Genomic DNA, 17,119 nt, shown 5'->3' with positions numbered 1-17,119 from the left:
TAAAAGTGAAAAGGTTCGGGCTCTGAAATGTCCCCAAAGCGGCTCTTTGGAAGACTTTCTACCAGCTATTTCTGTGCAAAGCTAGCTGAACCTTGTGCTGTATTAATGTAATAATAAAATAATATTAGTAGATAGGAAAGCAAACTTTATATCACTCAAAATTTTAATTCTAATAAAGGTACTCAGCTTGAATGAGTTAAGTCGAGCATGATCAGAAAAATGGAAAATCGCTGTGTCTGATGTCTACATCGTAGATGTGACTTTGTCTTTGAACAGGAAATAAGTAGGGAAGAGGTCAAAGTGGATTCAGCAGGTACAAGCTAATGTACAAGCTGTGATCAGCTGATTTGGGCTACTACTGCTCTTTGTGTATTTACACAACTGAAATGAACAAGATGTCAGCAGATGGCGTCCTGGCTGATTTCCATCCTCTACACTGATGGTACACTGTTTATGCTGTCTTTATATTAGACAGAATAACGTTGGTCAGTATCATCAGCTTAACTTCACTTACATTTGATGCATCCTCACTCAGACCATGAAACCACAGCCACTGTGCACCAGTCACACACACTGTTCTTTACTTTAAATCCATCACAGTACAGGAAAGTAACCTCTTTATTCTGCACTAACCTGCAGAGGATTTTCATGTTACCTTTAAATAGTTAGTCTACCTCAGTTTGATTTGCTCCAGTTTGACAATATGTCACGTTCAGACCCAATATCTGATTTAAAAACATGAGGACTTACATGTAAGCTTTAAATTTCCACTGAACAGTCCTTAAATCTAACCTCTCTTCTTCCTCTGTCGTCTTTCTTTCTCCATCTCTGAGCGAAGTCAGCCCTTCTTTTCTCTCCCTCTGAAATAGAGTAGCTGGACCTTTAGCTAGCATCACACTGTCACAAACTGCACACAAAAAATGTGTGTTTGGTGATGTTTGTCGTGCTGATTGAAAAGTTGCATTTGAATTGCCTTGATTCTCAAAAACATCACTCCCTTTATGATCACTCCTCTTTTGTAGTGCTAGCAACATTGATGAGTATCTGCAGGGTTAGTTGGGGCTCATCCAAGAAGCTTCTTCATGAGGAAGTTACACTGTTTGCAACCATTCAATAGGCCTTTCCTGCTTTGTCTACTTTGCTTGGGAACCGTAATTTTACAACATAAAAGCCACATTGTATTAAACTAGATGTAAAATTAGCAACTGAAAGTTTTTAGCAAAGTGTTTACTAAGGTATTTAAAAACAAAATACTCATGATCATTTTCTCCACAGACTGCAACCATTCTGCTGGCCATTACAAAAAATGCATGTTTAAGGGGTTTCAACATGTTGGCTTCACTTTTCAGACTCTCAGGTAAAACAGCTTTATTGAAGCAGGGGGTGAATTGAGGTAATTCTCAGTATATCTTCCATCATATTGTCATGCAGCTGCTGCGAAACGGAAGGTGCATCCAGAGCATCAAGAAATCCCCCTTGAAGCCTGAGGCCATTGGGTTGCCCTTCTTCTTCCTCCAGTACTCTGAGAGAACAGTTAGCTAGAGGTTGGGGAAGTAAGATCTGTAAAGCCATGCACATTTCAAACATATGTGAACAGTGAAATATGAAGTTAAATAAAAGGCCGCCATGTTTTTTTGTTGTCATATTTTATCTTTATTAATGCTGACAGACAGGTATTGGTTCAGACAAACATGGTGGCATCAACTGAAGAACAGAACCAGGCAGAGAAGGAAATCCGTTTCAGACCCGAGATGCACTCGGAGGTCTGCTCACACACTGTCAGATTGTCCCGCTCTCATCATTTGGCACCGCATGACTGTTAGTCTTTCAAACCACATGACTTCACTGTCTAATTCAAGCCAAGGGCTAATAGTTTTGTAAAGAAAAGGACAGAATTGCTCCAAAGTGCAGTAAATTTTGGCGATGCATGAAAATGAACAAAAACCCAAACAAACAGAAAACAAATTGCAGGGATTCTCATAGTGCTTTTGTATCTTGTAATCCCCCCCCCATCCCCCATTTTTCTTCCAGTTTCTTTGAAAAGTTGCGGTGTGACACGTATGATGTGAGCACAAGATTGCATCTGCTCTACATAGCAAGCATCTGTTCTTCTAGTTCTACAGAGTCTGGGTGTTTAAAGATTGGCTACCAGTGGTTACAGCACAGAACATGCCAGGGTGTAGTTTTTAAGCTTTTCACCTTGAACATCAAAAACGGTCATTATGCGAACACAATCAGAAGCAACTTGACTTTGGGTCCTAGCATTTCAGTGCAATTTGGACTGAGGCTCATCAACCAAGGCGATCTGAAGGCAGAGATAATAGCAAGTACATGTCCAAACATCCATCCATCCAGTATAGCTTATCAAGGTCTGAACTGCAGGGTCAGCAGTTCAAGCAGAAGTACCTAGACCTCCATCTCTCAACCACCTCCAGCTTTTCAGGAGGGTCGCTGAGGTGTTCCAGTGGCAGCCAAGAGATGCAATCTCTCCAGTTCATCCAGTGTCTCCTCCCAGTAGAATATGCCTTAAACACCTCACCTTAGAGGCATCTAGGCAGACACCCCAACCACCTCAACTGGCTCCTTTCGATGTGGAGGATCTATTTTGAGTCTGTCATCTTATCTCTAAGAGGAGAGCAGACGCCCACCGGAGGAAGCTGATGCTTGTATCCACTATCTCAATCTTTAGGTCACTGCCCACAGCTTGAGGTCACAGGTGATGGGGATAGAAAGATCCAACCAGTAAATTGACAACTTTGCTCCACGCTCAGCTTTCTCTTCACAGCAATAAGCTGGTACTACATCTGCATTACAACAGACCCTTCACCAATCTCTGGCTCCACTTCTCCGGCTCCACTTCTCCAGTCTTGAACAAGAACCGGTGATACCCGAGGCAGGACCTCATCGCCAATCATGGACAGGGCAATTCTCATCTTCGCAGAAAAGCACAACATTGTAAGCTAGAGGTTAACCACTTGACAAAGCCTAAAAGGACCACGTCACTTCTGAATTGCCAGCGCCACCAAACCAAAGCCAGTACGCCCTTTAGCTACATCTAGAATATGTTGTCCATAGAGGATATGAACAGATGGCAAAGCTAACCGTCTGACTTTCACAAACAAATCTAATTTGACTAACCTGAGACACTTGTGAATGACCCATTAAGCAGTTTCTGTGTACTGGCTACTTAAGACTGATTATAACCTCCCCCAACAACAACAACCAGTTATGACTCCTTGAAATGTACAAAGTGATTAGAAAGAACCGTAATCCTTTACCTACAAGCAAGGCACTGAACCCTCTCACTTCAGAGGCCGCCTGTTGACGAAAATGGTTTTGAAGGTCATTCCCCGAAATATGAAGTGGGGGCAAAAGATGAGTTTATTATCAAAAATCAATCTGTAACAACTCTTACATTGTGTAGTGCTACAATCGGTCAGTCTACCATTATGGCAGTTTGTCTGTAATCACTGGTATTATCTTTAAACTAATGAGGACAAGCTAATTTTGTTTTATCCAACGCAGACACAGCGGATGGGGCGGGATGGGTAACAAACGACAGTCAGCTACAGTTAGCAAACATCGGAAGGCTTTTTAGAGGCAAAAGCAGCAGGTTAACTTATAGGTCATAAAAAGGCAAGCTGATCACTTCCTGTGTTTAGACATTAAAACCCAAAGTGACCAGGGTTCGATTTGGTGATGCAACAGCTTTTGTACAGCTCACACTGTTTCAACACCGAGATGAAACTGTAATAAAAAATACTTAAGAAATAAAAATACTCAAGTGAGTTGCTTATGGCTGATTTTCATTCCTTTAAAAAAAAAATGCTCTTTCATCCTTGTTTCCATCTATTAAGACAACACTTTAAAACATACTGCAGGTTTGGAACAAATACTTGGTGTCTTTTTAGAAGAAAAAGAAGAAGAATTCTTACATGAAAATAATCATACATGTGATTTTGGAGTCACTCCTCCATGTTCATCAGCCAAACAGTACAAACACAAAAAATAATTGCCTGGTGGTTGAATGTCCTCATATTCCTGTTTGTGTCCAAGTCCCCCGACAGTTCTCAAACAGAAAAGTGCAAAGACTTAAAATTCTGCTCCCATGTCTCTCTAGATATCTGTTAATGCACAAATACTGTAGGTCAAAGGTGAAGCACAGATTCAGATCAGTTTCAGCTCCAACAGAGTGGGTGTGAAGAACAAAGCCAGGCTGAGGCTGAAGGCAGGGGCAGATTGGTCTTAGCAAAACAAGCTTTTTTTCTTTTCTTTCCCTTTTTTTTTTTAAAGCAAATACTTCAGGAAAACATGCTTCTACCTAGCAAGTAAGCTTGGAAATGCAACTTCATTTTCAAGCAGATAGCAGCTTTATCTAAATAATCGTGATTTGTCAAAATTATTTTGGGTTTCAAAGAAATGACGATCAATGTAGCCATGCTATAAGCTCTGTGATGCTATACTCAGGCACAGCAGTGCTTCGAAATGCTAACACTGGCATACGAACGTGATCGCAGGCCCAGCAGGGTAATGTTGAGCAGGCTTACCGTGTTTGTGAAATCCATTCAACACGTTAGCATGCTGACATTAGTGGATTTGAGAACCTTAATATTTGATGAATTAACCTTTATAACCGGCTGTTGGTGCAAAAGGGAAACTCTGTATGCTTCCTCTGGGCACCATGAATATCAGTACAATGGTTTGAAGATAATGGCAGCAAAGTTACGACGTAAAAGATACCATCCTCAGAACCAGGGTGCTAGCGTGGCTAAGTTTGGGGAAAAAGCTGTAGAGGTTGGTTTTAACTTGTCAACCTCAAAACTGCTCCATTCATTATGAGTTAAGCTTAAGTAGCCCAATTAGATCTCTGGATTGTACTCCACTTGTGGTTTTTTCGAGTAATGTGACCTAATCAGAGCTTGCCAGCAAGCTCTACTGTCTTTACTCTCTCTACTATCTTGATTAACACGTGAGCTCATAACAGCTACCACGGGGAATGACAGCAGTAAAATACATAATCTACCAGTTCAGAATTTTGTTTCACATGTAAAGGCCATCTTTCAGAGCACCATTTTGGCATTCACGTGAATACAAGTTTCATATTTGAAATGGTCCACATTATAATTTTCACATTATTTTTTATAAACATATAGAGCGTACAGTAACCACAGTGTCACGGGTTCAATCCTTATCTAATTAGTCTATTCTCAGCAAATCAACCTTTTTATTCTGCTAATCTTAAAGGTTGCAACTCATTACACTGATCTGACCAAAGAGGAGTTTGGGGAAAAGAAAAGAAAAAAAATCATATTTGGGTAGATGGAGTTGACACATTGGTTATTGAATTCCTGAAGAAACACCTGACCTTTAATGGCTATAATAACACTTTCAAATTTAACCAGTATTTGGACTACGTCAGGCATGAATCGCTAACTTAAATTCATTTTCTATAGGTATAATACTGGCACTGGGACCCTCTACTTTTCTCCTAATGTAAGATATGTGGAGTGTGTTTACATGCACACAGTTTTCTGAATAACCCCGATGCTCATATCCGTGTGACGGTCTTGTTACACAAACACTTCAATGGCTACACTATCCTGGTACGCTAGCAGGCTTCACTAGCTAGTGAGGTGTTACTAGCTAATGAGAATTGATAAATACTGATAAAAATATCAATATAAAACAGAACTGGCAAAGACTCTGGCATGCTCGATAGATCTAGTTTGTGATTTTGGGAAGTTAAATTAACATATTGACAGCTAACAACTACTACTGCCCGTCGACGCTTATAGCCTATCAAGCTAACCGACAACCAAATGACATTAGCCAATACAGAACAACAGAGAGGTCCAACTTCATTTAGAACTAGTGATATTTGACTAGTCAGTATGTAATGTTCAAACCAAAAAAACTATTTAACTATTACAATAACACTTACAGAAATCGAAACTACTTCATAAAGGTAACTTTTAACTAGTAAAGTTCAACATTTTATGTTTTTTTAATGTTCACAAAAATAAAATAAAGGATTTGAGTGTCCAGTGTTTCACTATACTCAGTTTATATAATGTTAGTCAATTTATGATCTGGAAATTTAAGTGAGCGAATTATAAAACAAACAAACTGGAGGATCAATTTTAATTTTTTCAGTAGTAGTTTCCAGATACTTTTTATACTCGCTAGTTTTGGAAGAGGATTAGCACGATAGTTCTGGAAAAAAAACCCTGAAGTTTAGGGAGTCTTGATGCATGCTCAATCATCCAGGTAAGTAAATCCCAAAAGGTTGATTCTGTTCAGCTGGTCCCTGTTTTTAGGGACCCAAAAAAATAAATAAATAAAAAGGTCCCCCGTGGCCATAATAGTTTTCCATACTAATGAAATAATAATAATTAAAATGAAAATTACATTTCATATGAGTCTTTAGTTAGGTATATAAATTGCTTGGAAAAGTTTTACTGCGCAATATAGGAACATTATTATTGATGGGGGACATTAGTGGCAGTAATAATAGTAAACTCCAATCTAAAAGTTATTAATAACTGGACCTGCTTTTGGACAAATTATGAATGTATCTTTTTAGTGAATATCCAATATATTGTTATAGGATTTTAAATGAGCAAATTCTCTAATCTTAGTGCAGTTTTCCACTTTGGATTTGACCTCAATTGCTAACTCAGTGAATCAGTTTCTATCTGTAGTCATTCTCTGCTTCCATGACATGTTTGGACGATAGATTTTTTAATATTTTATGTATATGGTAGTAGCTGAGAGTGCGAGCTAAGAGGATATTCTAAAACTAGAAAGGAAGCCTTCCTACACGTGAGAATATAGTGCACGGCTGACCTGAAAGCAGGTTTGTGTGCATGTAAACCCACAGATTATATAGTAAACACCAACAGATATACACAATTAGAAGCTCTACAAGCACAAATTAGACTATTCACACCCTGTTTGCCATTGATGTTGAGAGAAAAGAGATGAAACAGACTGAGGACTACTGAACCATTCCCTCCACAGTAAGGCATCACCGCCTTACTCTTAGATTCCAGATCCATCTAATTGCTTAAGCCACTTCAACACTTTTAAATAAATGTATAGAATATATACAAACATTACGCCACATAGTTCAGACCTGAAATGCACACTTCTTCTTTACTAATACCACCGTTTGCAGAGTTAGGTCGGAAAAAAGGAAGCAAAAAGCTGGGCTTTGACAGTTTTGAAACGGGGAGGCCATCTTGCTCCATAGATTTTATTACTTCGCTAATGGGCGGTAACGTGGCCATTTCAGAGTTTTGTCGAGTCTTACCACCGAGGTTCCACTTCTTGAAAGGTGTCGTGTCTCTAAAAATAAGGTCACCGCTTCTCCTGGTAGTTTCAGATGAAAACGAGCATCGCCACGGGCAGAGGAGAGGCTCGTCCTCTTCTCTTAAGGGATGGTTCGACAATTGCGTAGTTCAAAGGTCGTATAACATCAATCCTTTTGTCCCTTTTGCTCTGCTTCATTCCCTCTGTCGCTCTATAAAGCACTTTGTGACGAGCCTGGTTATTAAAAGCGCTTTTTGTTTTTAATAAATCGGAATTATTCATAGAACCTGGGTAATGCTGCTAAAGAGAGAGGAGAAAACACATCGTCTACAAACTGACTTGCTGAATATGGTTTCCGGGTTGAACGCCAAGCCAGTTGCCAGGAAGACACATAAGGAGGATTCTGGATATGACAGAAGGTGCATTCTGGGATTTGTTGTTGACTGACGGAGCACTAAGCCACTGGCAGATGTCACATGAGAGGTTGAGTCTTTCCTTCTCTACGGTCCTCTCTACAGTTATACTTGTTGGGATTTTTACCCTCCTCTGCTACCTGTCCGTTGCAGTGAATGGTTGATTGGAATAAATTACAGCCCCCCTGCGGTAGGATGATGGGGGAGCTCCTCCTCTTTCAGTCACAGATAGGAGGCAGGAAGTAGCAGCAGTCTAGGAGGGTTTGGGGGGTCTTCAAGGCATCCACTTTGGTCTCCAAGTCTGTAATCTGTGGAAAACATAGTTGATGATAACTTCAAGAAATATAACGTTAAACCTTTTATGAGAAGTGTTAAAGAAACACTTAATTAAAGCATCAAGTGAATGAAACCTGTGGGACGATAATCTGTAGGTTGATCATTTTCATTTCCATCCTTTTTTTCCTAACACATTACCTGCTCTGTAACAGCATAGACTGAGATCAGATGTGTTTTCCAAGTGTTCCTTTGATTCGTTTGAGCAGTGAACTAAAACATAATGGAGTGACACGGCCATCAAGATTTTACAGTGAACTTTTATTACTTCATAACTTGTGTCAAAGGGCTTTTTAAAAGGTAGCTAGTGTGACCCAGCAAGCTATGACGGTGGCCTGGCGCACACTAACGCAGGACCCTGGTTGTCACTACCCTGAATGGAATGCAGCCTTTGTTATTAGTGTCTCCTTTGCTTTTCCTGCTGCTTGACAATGAGAGATTCAGGTGAGTCTACTGCGTACCTTTTCCTGCAGGTTGTCTGTCTCCTCTTTGTGTGTTGCCTCGCTCTCTTCTTGTGCCCGACGCTGAGCAGTCTCTTTCTTCAGGTACTCGATCTCCCTAAAATGCACAAACACACACACATATTGGAGTGGTGTTTTTTTTTTTTTTTACTCCTTCTATCTTTTTATTTTGTCCCTTCTTCTTGCTTACTTCTGCTGGTATTCTTTAATCAGCCTCTTGGCTTTGCTGTATTTCCTCTCCAGGGTTTGATACTGAGACTGAGTTTCCTTCAGGTGTTCATCCACAGCCTGAAAAGACAAATTCTCACTGTGAGTAAACGATAACAAAACTAGTTTTAGGGTGACAGTGAGCTCATTTTTTAAGTTTTTAAGGGATGAGGAAAAAAACAGAAACACTTGATTCATTCGTGCCTTTTTGAAGTTTAGGTTTACTCTCTTACCTTACATAGAGACTGTGCCTCCATCCAGTAGCCCTCAAGTTTTTCCATCCTCTCTTTACTGTCCCGGATATTTTGCTCCAACTGAGCACGCTCCATCCGCCAACGCAACTTATCCTGCTCCGCGTGAGCCAGCTGGAGGTAGGGTGGGGGTCAGTGTGGGAGGAGGAGGTGGTATGTGGGAAGCATTAAGTCATCATAGAGCCAAAAAGAACTGGTGTTATGCATGTGTACATCTGCAGTGCAACCTGAATGTGCAGTTGTTTTGTGTTTTTTAGTTACCTGCATGTTTATAAGTGTGTATTAAACAGGCTCACCTTCCTCTTGAGCAGCTGGATCTCAGCCTGGGTTACTGCATGTTTAATCTGGAGCTGCAGACAAAGGGAGAAACAATCTGAACCAATCTGATTTCTTTAAACAACAAAAAAACATAACAAAAATCAAGCCAGGTAAAACTGGAAACAAAAGACTGAATAAAATAATGACATTTTACATCCAAATAATTTATATCACATATACCTCTTTGAACTTGTGGGCCAGTTTCTCTGGGTCCAGCTCCACAGGGGACAGCATTTCCTGGTTTTCTGCCAGATCGAAAACCTCTATCGAGTTCGGAAACATCGGACTCATCTCCTCCTCTTCGTCTGTCGCATATTCACCTGTCTGCAGGTAAACACACACAAAAAATACAGTTACATTTGGTAATAGGTGTGATATTTTATACATATTGTATGAGTAGGTTTTACAGGTATAAGGTTACATAGCAGACCAATGAACCCGCCGGCTCACTGCCTGACGCTTGTCAATCTCCAAGTTTTTAGCCAAAGAGCAAATCAATGGAAAATCCAATGGAAAAATAGTTTTACCAAAATAGACTAAATGTTTTATTCAGTATGACCCAAAACAAGTAGCTGACCAGGAAACTGTCTGCAGTCAGGTCAGAAAGCCTTTTCCATGGTCCCAAAATCTTTTTGCAATCAAAGCTATCGCCATCTGGTGGCTTTCAGATCTAATGCATGCACCACCACATTTAGTAGATATTTCTAACCCAGAAGCAATGCTCATGTTTGATACACTGTACACTATACTTTGGGTTTATGGGTTCAGTTGCGATTGTTTGAAGTCAAAAGTCCATTTGGTAAGTTTTGGTCATTCCAAGAGTCAAAAAGGACTCTTGGCTAGCCTAAGCTCATGCATGTGGTTTCACAGTTTGGTGGCTTATACTCTTTAAGCTAGTTAGCTTCAAAGCGTCTTATGCTGCTTAGTGCAAAGCTAGGTTGCTCTGGTAGACAAAAGGTATCTCAGTCACCTACCAACATCTCCAAAGGTAACCATTTCATGTTACAGAAAAACCCAAACATGATTAGTAAAGTCTTTCTTTCACTCAGTTATCTTTTTTTAAATTATTTTTTCAAACAGAACTTAGTCATTTGTTAGTTGCTAGCTAGTTGCTAGCATTAGCTTCACACTCATAGCACTGTGTGGTACATTTCAGTTGTCTGTCTCTTATAATGTAATTGGGAGGAGTACCTGTCATATAAAATGATATAAATGGCAACTAGGTCAAGTATGCAGTCACAAATTAAGTGAAAGAAACGATCTGGTCAGTGGTTTGACAGTTCAGACTCATTCCCTTGGAACAAAATGCAGCCAGCACATCGGTCTTCCACTAAAAGCATTCACACAATCGATAACAGCCTGCTGATCATTTGTCTTATTCTTCTCTTTTGTGTTGCAAAGTAAATTAGCCTCACATTAGCCCGTGTCCAGCATGTTTTCTTCCAGGCTAACAGATGCATTAACTAAAACGTATTACTTACTACATGACTGCTTTGCATAATGACTGTACTGTATCTTCCTCTCTGCTTACTCCTTTGACACAATTTGAGGTAAATACTGTAAAGTAACTGTATTTATTACAAGGCTGCAGCAAACCACAGCACACGCTGCCGTCCATATCAACATCCTCTAATAAATGCAGCTGTGCTCTGTGGCTTCTCTGGCTAACCAAACCAAAGTACACAAGCCTCGAGTTGCCAAAATATTTGCCCCGAGGCATGAAATCAGAGCGCTTTCATTTTAGGCTATAGAGTGATGAAATAATAGCAGTCTATTTCTCGCAGTAGCTCATGTGGACAAGGCAAGGCAAACAAGCAGATTCTCCACAGGAAAACTGAATGCACAGTGACATTTATTTTTTTTTATTTGTATCTCAGCACATTATGACTTTCCCAAAGTTTACATCTAGTGGGAATTTGTGTTATTGTGAACTTTTATTTGTTTTCCATAATGTATAAATAGATGGTAGCTCTAGCACCAGAAATTGGGAACGAACACTTCGTTGCAATTTTTTTTAACAAGTTATCACTGGGACAAGCCACTAGGATTATCGATTTTCCAATTAAAATCGATTCTAGCTTGAATAACGCCATATCGATTCATTAAAATCCTGAATCGACTTTTAAATATAAATTTATTTTGCCCGAAACGCCAGAATCTCAGGTTAAGCCTCACAAAATTTCGACAACCACCAAACAGGTAAAACAGCAAACCAGAGCAGGTAAACGGATTTTGCACAAAGACGTGAACGCAAAGCGCGTACCGCCGACGCATCAGAGATGTCGGCTTTCTCACCCGACGGCACGTAAAGCCGACAGCGCACAGATTCTGATGCGTCGGCGGGTTCGCGCTTTGTGTTTACGCCTTTTTTTGCGCTCGATTCTGAAGCTGCAGGTTTCAACACTCTCCAACCAAAAATGACAGAACCAGCAGCAAACGAAGATCCGAACTAAGCTTCACATAAACATCGTCATGAATTCCCTCTGACTTTTGCTATTTTGCTTCCACCACGGTAAAATGACAATGGGCACAGCTCTCTCTCTCTCTCAGTGTGCTTCAAGAACAGTCTACCGTTGTGTACAGCGCTGCCTGCCGCTGTTTTTTTTTTTAATTTAACTGATTTCTGACAAGAAAGTCTCATTTCTGCTGTTCAATACTGGAGAAATGTAAACATTTTAAAATTATGCGAAATTGCAAAATGCTTTTCTATGTCTCTAATTAAACCTCTGTAACTTTGCTCTGCTTCACTTCAGCAGCATCAGGTAATGTTTATGTGGTGATTCATTGTACTGCAGAATATTTTTAAGGTTATCTGCTATAAAAAGCCAGGCCAGGAGAATCTCCTTCATGTTTTATGCTCAGTTACTTTGACACAAAGGCATCTGCTGTGATGCTTACACCTCTGATAAAGCCTCATAAGCGTCAGCTGTCTTTTAATAGATATAAAAATATGGATGTGTACCGATAAATTATCAGAATTATAATATTTCTGACTGTGTGAGGCAAAATTTCCCCGATTTGAATCGAATCAGGACCTTATGAATCGGAATCGAATTGATTCTAGAAATCAGTGACGATTCGCAGCCCTACAAGCCACACTCTGTCCTATGAGCCACGTTTAGGAAATAGCCTGATCCCACTGTTTTAAGTAATGAAACCTGACGCTAGAAACTATGAATTTAAATGATTTCTGTATTGATGCAGTTTCTCTCTCTGACCAGAAGGTGGAGACGCTGGACTGAGTTTGAAATGGCATGTGGTGGAGCACAGACAGGCATTTTCCCCATGCACACATGTTGGATTTCCTGTGGCTAACAACCACTTACACCATCAAAAGGCTTGTGAAAACAAATTTAATGAATACATGCAGGATATCTTTGTGAAGTAGTGCAATGTTGTCTTCCAAATGCAGGCCAAAGTGCTTTTGGAATCTGTGTTTACTGACTAAAAACAACTACTTTTTCACTATTTGGGACTATTTCAAAGGACAAAGGAGGTGCAGTGAGGAGAACTGACCATCTATGTTTGAGCATACACTGTGTTTATCTCCCTCTCAAGCTGAGAGCACTGCTGCTGCAATGTGTCACATGACATGTGTCAAGAGCCGCCCCTCAGCAGCGCGTCAACAGGAAGACCACACGCAGGGCAGGACAATGAAATGTCATAGGGGAGTTGCCTACTGAGCCATGTCTACGCCGCTGCTTGTCGAGCTTTGTCAACAAGCAGCGGCGTGCACCCAGCCAACGCTGGTGTGGTAGCTGTGCCTCGAAAATGATATCAGTGGCTGTTTTTTCCCCCTCCCACACAACATAAGAGAGGTTGAGCATGTACCTCCTCATCATCATCCATGTACTGTTTGTATCTCTGCTCCATCATCTCTCTCTGCCACCTCTCCTGTTCCAGAGTCTGCTGGATCAGCTGAGCCACTTCACTCTGTTCCCCCGGCTTCTCCCGGCCAATCACAAACCTAGAAAACAGTATCAAAAACAAAACGAAAAACTTAGGATTTATCATTCACAAAAAATGTGTTTCAAAAAGGGAGATGTGGGGACCACAAATTGGAATGTTACTATACTTGTGGGGACCAACAGCCCTTGTGAGGACAAAATGCCCCACGAGGCTCAAAATGTGGTTTTAGTGTCAGGATTACAATTAGGTTATGGTTAGGTTTAGGGTTAGGGTTGATGGTTAGGGTAAGCGGCTAGGGAAAGCACTATGTCAATTGGATGTCCTCACGAACATTTGAAAACACAACTGTGTGTGCGTGTTTTAGAGAGAGTGCGAGACAGACCTGACTTTGCCGGTGGTATTGCGGAGGACAGAGGCAGCAAAGCTCTGAGTAACACCAACCAGGCTGGTCCCATCAACCTCCACTATGAGGTCATTCACCTGGATCCTACATACAGAGACACAAAGAGAACACTGTATGCAGAGCGATGTTTGGAAAAGACCAAGGTCAGTCAGTGAACATACTTTATTTTAATCTTCATCTCTCACATGCAAAGACAAATGTAACTATGAGTCTATTCACTTTGACCAGACAGGATTGTAGACTAGCACTGGCTCCATGTAATATCCTAGCCTATGGCATTTTATGCTTTTGCTTGTTTATTTTAATCTGTTGTCTCTAACAAAGAGCTTTAAAAACTTGCACTGCACACTAATGGGAAGAAGGTAACAGTAGTGAGCAACTAGCTTGTAAGCATATTGGTGCAATTATTAGCTAAAGAATAAAGTAAATTTGCAAAGAAATACATTTAAGGCAAAATGTACTAGTGTACATTTTGCTAATAATCAATAATCATGTGTCCTGTCCAAAGAAAAATTGTGTTAAGCCTACAAAAAAATAGGCCAACTATTGGTTTTTGACAACTTTCCTTTTTGATAAAGTTAGGGTTGGATCATGTGACCTTGAATCATCCCTTATGCTGCATTAGGTCTAGGCTGCGACTCCCTGAACCTGGCTCTGCTGGAGGTTTCTTCCTGTTAAGGGAGTTTTTCCATCCCACTGTCGTCAAAGTGCTCGCTCATAGGGGGTCATATGATTGTTGGGTTTTCTCGGTTTTCTTTGATTTAGTGTAGGTTCTTTACCTTACAATAAAAAGCACCTTGAGACAGCTGTTGTTGTGATTTTGAGCTATATAAGTAAAACTGAAAGAATGAAAAATGTTATGGTGGCTGCTTCCAACTTTTAGATGCAGGTTTTGGTCAAAACCAAAGTCAGGGCAGGTACAGGCAGGTTGAAGAAGGTACCTGCTGTCTCTCTGCGCAGCTCCACCCTCAGTGACCGTCTTAACAAAGATCCCCAGTTTCTCCAGGCCCATATCAGCACCTGCACCCATACCAATGATACTGATACCGAGGCCGTCACTGTCTGAAAGACACACAGACAACAGAACCATATCTCACTGCTGAAAATTAAAACATAAATACATCATTACTGTTAATTAGAATCCCGTCATATTTATTATGCTATCATAATAACTAATCATATTATAGAGTGACAGAAAAAAAAGCATGTGGGATTTATCCACATTCAAGGCTATTAAATATTAGTCAAATTATAGCTATTGTACAGTGCTGAGAGCAGCCGTCACGCATGGTTCAAGGGTTCAAATCCATTACCTTCAGAATTACTAGCTACTAATTAGGCCAATCGGTGCTAAGTTTAATCCCATAAAGGGATAATGGAGCTGTTAGCAGAGCGACAGTGTATGTCCACTAACAGCAGCCTGTCACTCTTGTGTGAGTGTGCACAGTTACATAAGAGGCTTGACTGAGTGACTCTCGGTGACATGTAAGACGCGTGCAAACCTTTCTCCAGCTCGACGGGAAACAGATCCAACTTTTCGACCCTCTTCTCCAGCTCGTACTCAGCTGACGCTGCCATGGGGTCAACGTCATCATTACGTCGGTCGTAATCTTCATTAGAGTAGGTGGTAAAGACCTATGCAGAGGGCAAAAGATCAGATAGCCCTCTTAGTTTGATGCATTTGGACTAGCTAAGTGTTGGACAAAAAACTGTAAAAACAGAGGCACTCGGAAAGTTCCCTGAGGAACTCCTTCATAAAAGCCTCATAAGTTCACAGTGACTGGTGAAGGTTTGATGCTAATGTGTTACACACGTCACTTAGCATGTTCAGGTATATGTCCCAATCATTTTTCATACAAAAAATTGAAATATTTAACCTTAAACATCATCAAACTGTATCTGCCATTTGAAAAAGGTATTCTTCAAGCAACTGTTTGGGGATATTTTGTTCTTGTTTTTGTTCACGTTGTAGACAAGAACAAAGATGGCTACTATGTCAGCAACACCTGTTCAACTGCTTGTTAAACCAAATATCTAATCAGGAACTTAGTGCACTGAGGTATGGTTAAGAAGACCTGCTAAAGTTTAAACCAAGCATAACACTGGGGATTTTTTTTTCTGTCCAATTATTCTTTTTTGGGCATTTTTGGACAGAGACTGTAGAGAACAGAAAGGAAACAAGTGAAGGCACAAAGAAGAATGACAGAGAGGAAAGCAGCCTTTCAGCATATGCATTGCCTGCTCAACCAAATTAGCTGTAGCTGTGCCCCAAAGAAAGATGAGTCTGAACATGGTATTGTTGTTGACAGGTTGGTATGAGTATTTCACAAACTGCTGATCAGACAACACTTTCAGAAACTACTGGATTTCCCCACATCACCATCTGCAGGGTTTACAGATGGCCCAAAAAACAGTTAATATCCGGTAAGCACCAGTTCTCTGGGGAAAACACTTTACTGTCTACTCTTCACTGCAAAGCTGTCAAATAAAGGTAAAAAAGACTATTTTTTAAAATGTTGCCTGGTGTGACGAGTCTCATTTTCTCTTACTCTCAGAAGTCAGAATTTGCCATAAACAGCATGAAGGCATGGATCCATTGTATCAGTGGATAAGGCCGCTGGTGGTGTAATGGTGTGAGGAATATTGTAATGGTACATTTTGGGCCCATTAGTACCAGCTGAGCATCATTTTAACACCACAGCAGTATTGTTATTGACCATGTGCATCCCTTTATGACCACAGCGTACCCATATTTGATGGTTTCCAACAGGATAATGTCCCATGTCACAAAGCTCAAATCATCTCACACTTATTTCCTGGACAACACACTGTACTCAAATGGCCTCCACTAGGTCGCAAATCAATAGAGCGCCTTTGGATGTGTAGGCAACAAATCTGCAGCAACTGTGTGACGCTGTCATGTCGATATGGACTACAATCTCTGAGGAATGTTTCCAGCACCTCGTTGAATCTATGCAATGGATAATTAAGGCAGTTATGAAGGTAAAAGCGGTTCATCCTTTAAAATATTTCTTTAGGTACACCTTAAACACCGCTTAGTTGCAAAACAATTGATTAATTAATTAAAAATCACAAATTAAAGCTCAAAAATGATCATAATGTGAAAACAACACCTTTTTGAAAAGGTATGTATGTATGTATATACTTACTGTGTATACTATTATTCTTGTATTATTATTAGATTATACATATGCTCTCATCATACAGCAACATTTGAGGCCAGATAAAGTTGTTCTTCCTGTCCACACAGTGAATAAGCTCTATATGCATTTACCTCTGGCTTCATCAACTCCTAAGAGAAATTGAAAGCTCTCCAATGGGAAAGACAGCAGCTGAGAGTCAATCAAAAGGTGCAAGGACACACACCAAAACTAATGAGCTGAGGGGAGCCGGAGAGCCTCATAATAAACCTCCGTCTCAACACTTTTTCCATTCCATACAGCAATTTTGATCCAGTGCTGCTTTAAAAAAGGTGCAGCTTTAGCTCTTTTT

The 17,119-nt window shown here is 40.4% G+C and overlaps 1 protein-coding gene across 1 annotated transcript in view; it reads right to left on the bottom strand.

The window, feature by feature from the left end:
• Positions 1 to 1,629: 1,629 nt before the first annotated feature.
• LOC100700825 (neurabin-2) overlaps positions 1,630 to 17,119 on the bottom strand; it is a 36,425-nt gene continuing 20,935 nt past the window's right edge. The window contains exons 6-15 of the mRNA XM_005468553.3: positions 15,109 to 15,241; positions 14,548 to 14,668; positions 13,586 to 13,690; positions 13,126 to 13,261; positions 9,475 to 9,618; positions 9,273 to 9,326; positions 8,959 to 9,090; positions 8,709 to 8,806; positions 8,519 to 8,615; positions 1,630 to 8,032 (exon numbers count right to left, since the gene is read on the bottom strand). Coding sequence (XP_005468610.2) covers positions 7,943 to 8,032; positions 8,519 to 8,615; positions 8,709 to 8,806; positions 8,959 to 9,090; positions 9,273 to 9,326; positions 9,475 to 9,618; positions 13,126 to 13,261; positions 13,586 to 13,690; positions 14,548 to 14,668; positions 15,109 to 15,241 — 1,110 coding nt within the window. The 3' untranslated portion in view covers positions 1,630 to 7,942. The remainder of the gene's footprint in view (positions 8,033 to 8,518; positions 8,616 to 8,708; positions 8,807 to 8,958; positions 9,091 to 9,272; positions 9,327 to 9,474; positions 9,619 to 13,125; positions 13,262 to 13,585; positions 13,691 to 14,547; positions 14,669 to 15,108; positions 15,242 to 17,119) is intronic.

The sequence above is a fragment of the Oreochromis niloticus genome, linkage group LG4, assembly GCF_001858045.2.
Source record: "Oreochromis niloticus isolate F11D_XX linkage group LG4, O_niloticus_UMD_NMBU, whole genome shotgun sequence".
In the NCBI taxonomy this organism is placed as follows: domain Eukaryota; kingdom Metazoa; phylum Chordata; class Actinopteri; order Cichliformes; family Cichlidae; genus Oreochromis; species Oreochromis niloticus.
Note: the sequence above shows the minus strand (reverse complement) of the source record. Positions and strands in the feature narration are given on the sequence as shown.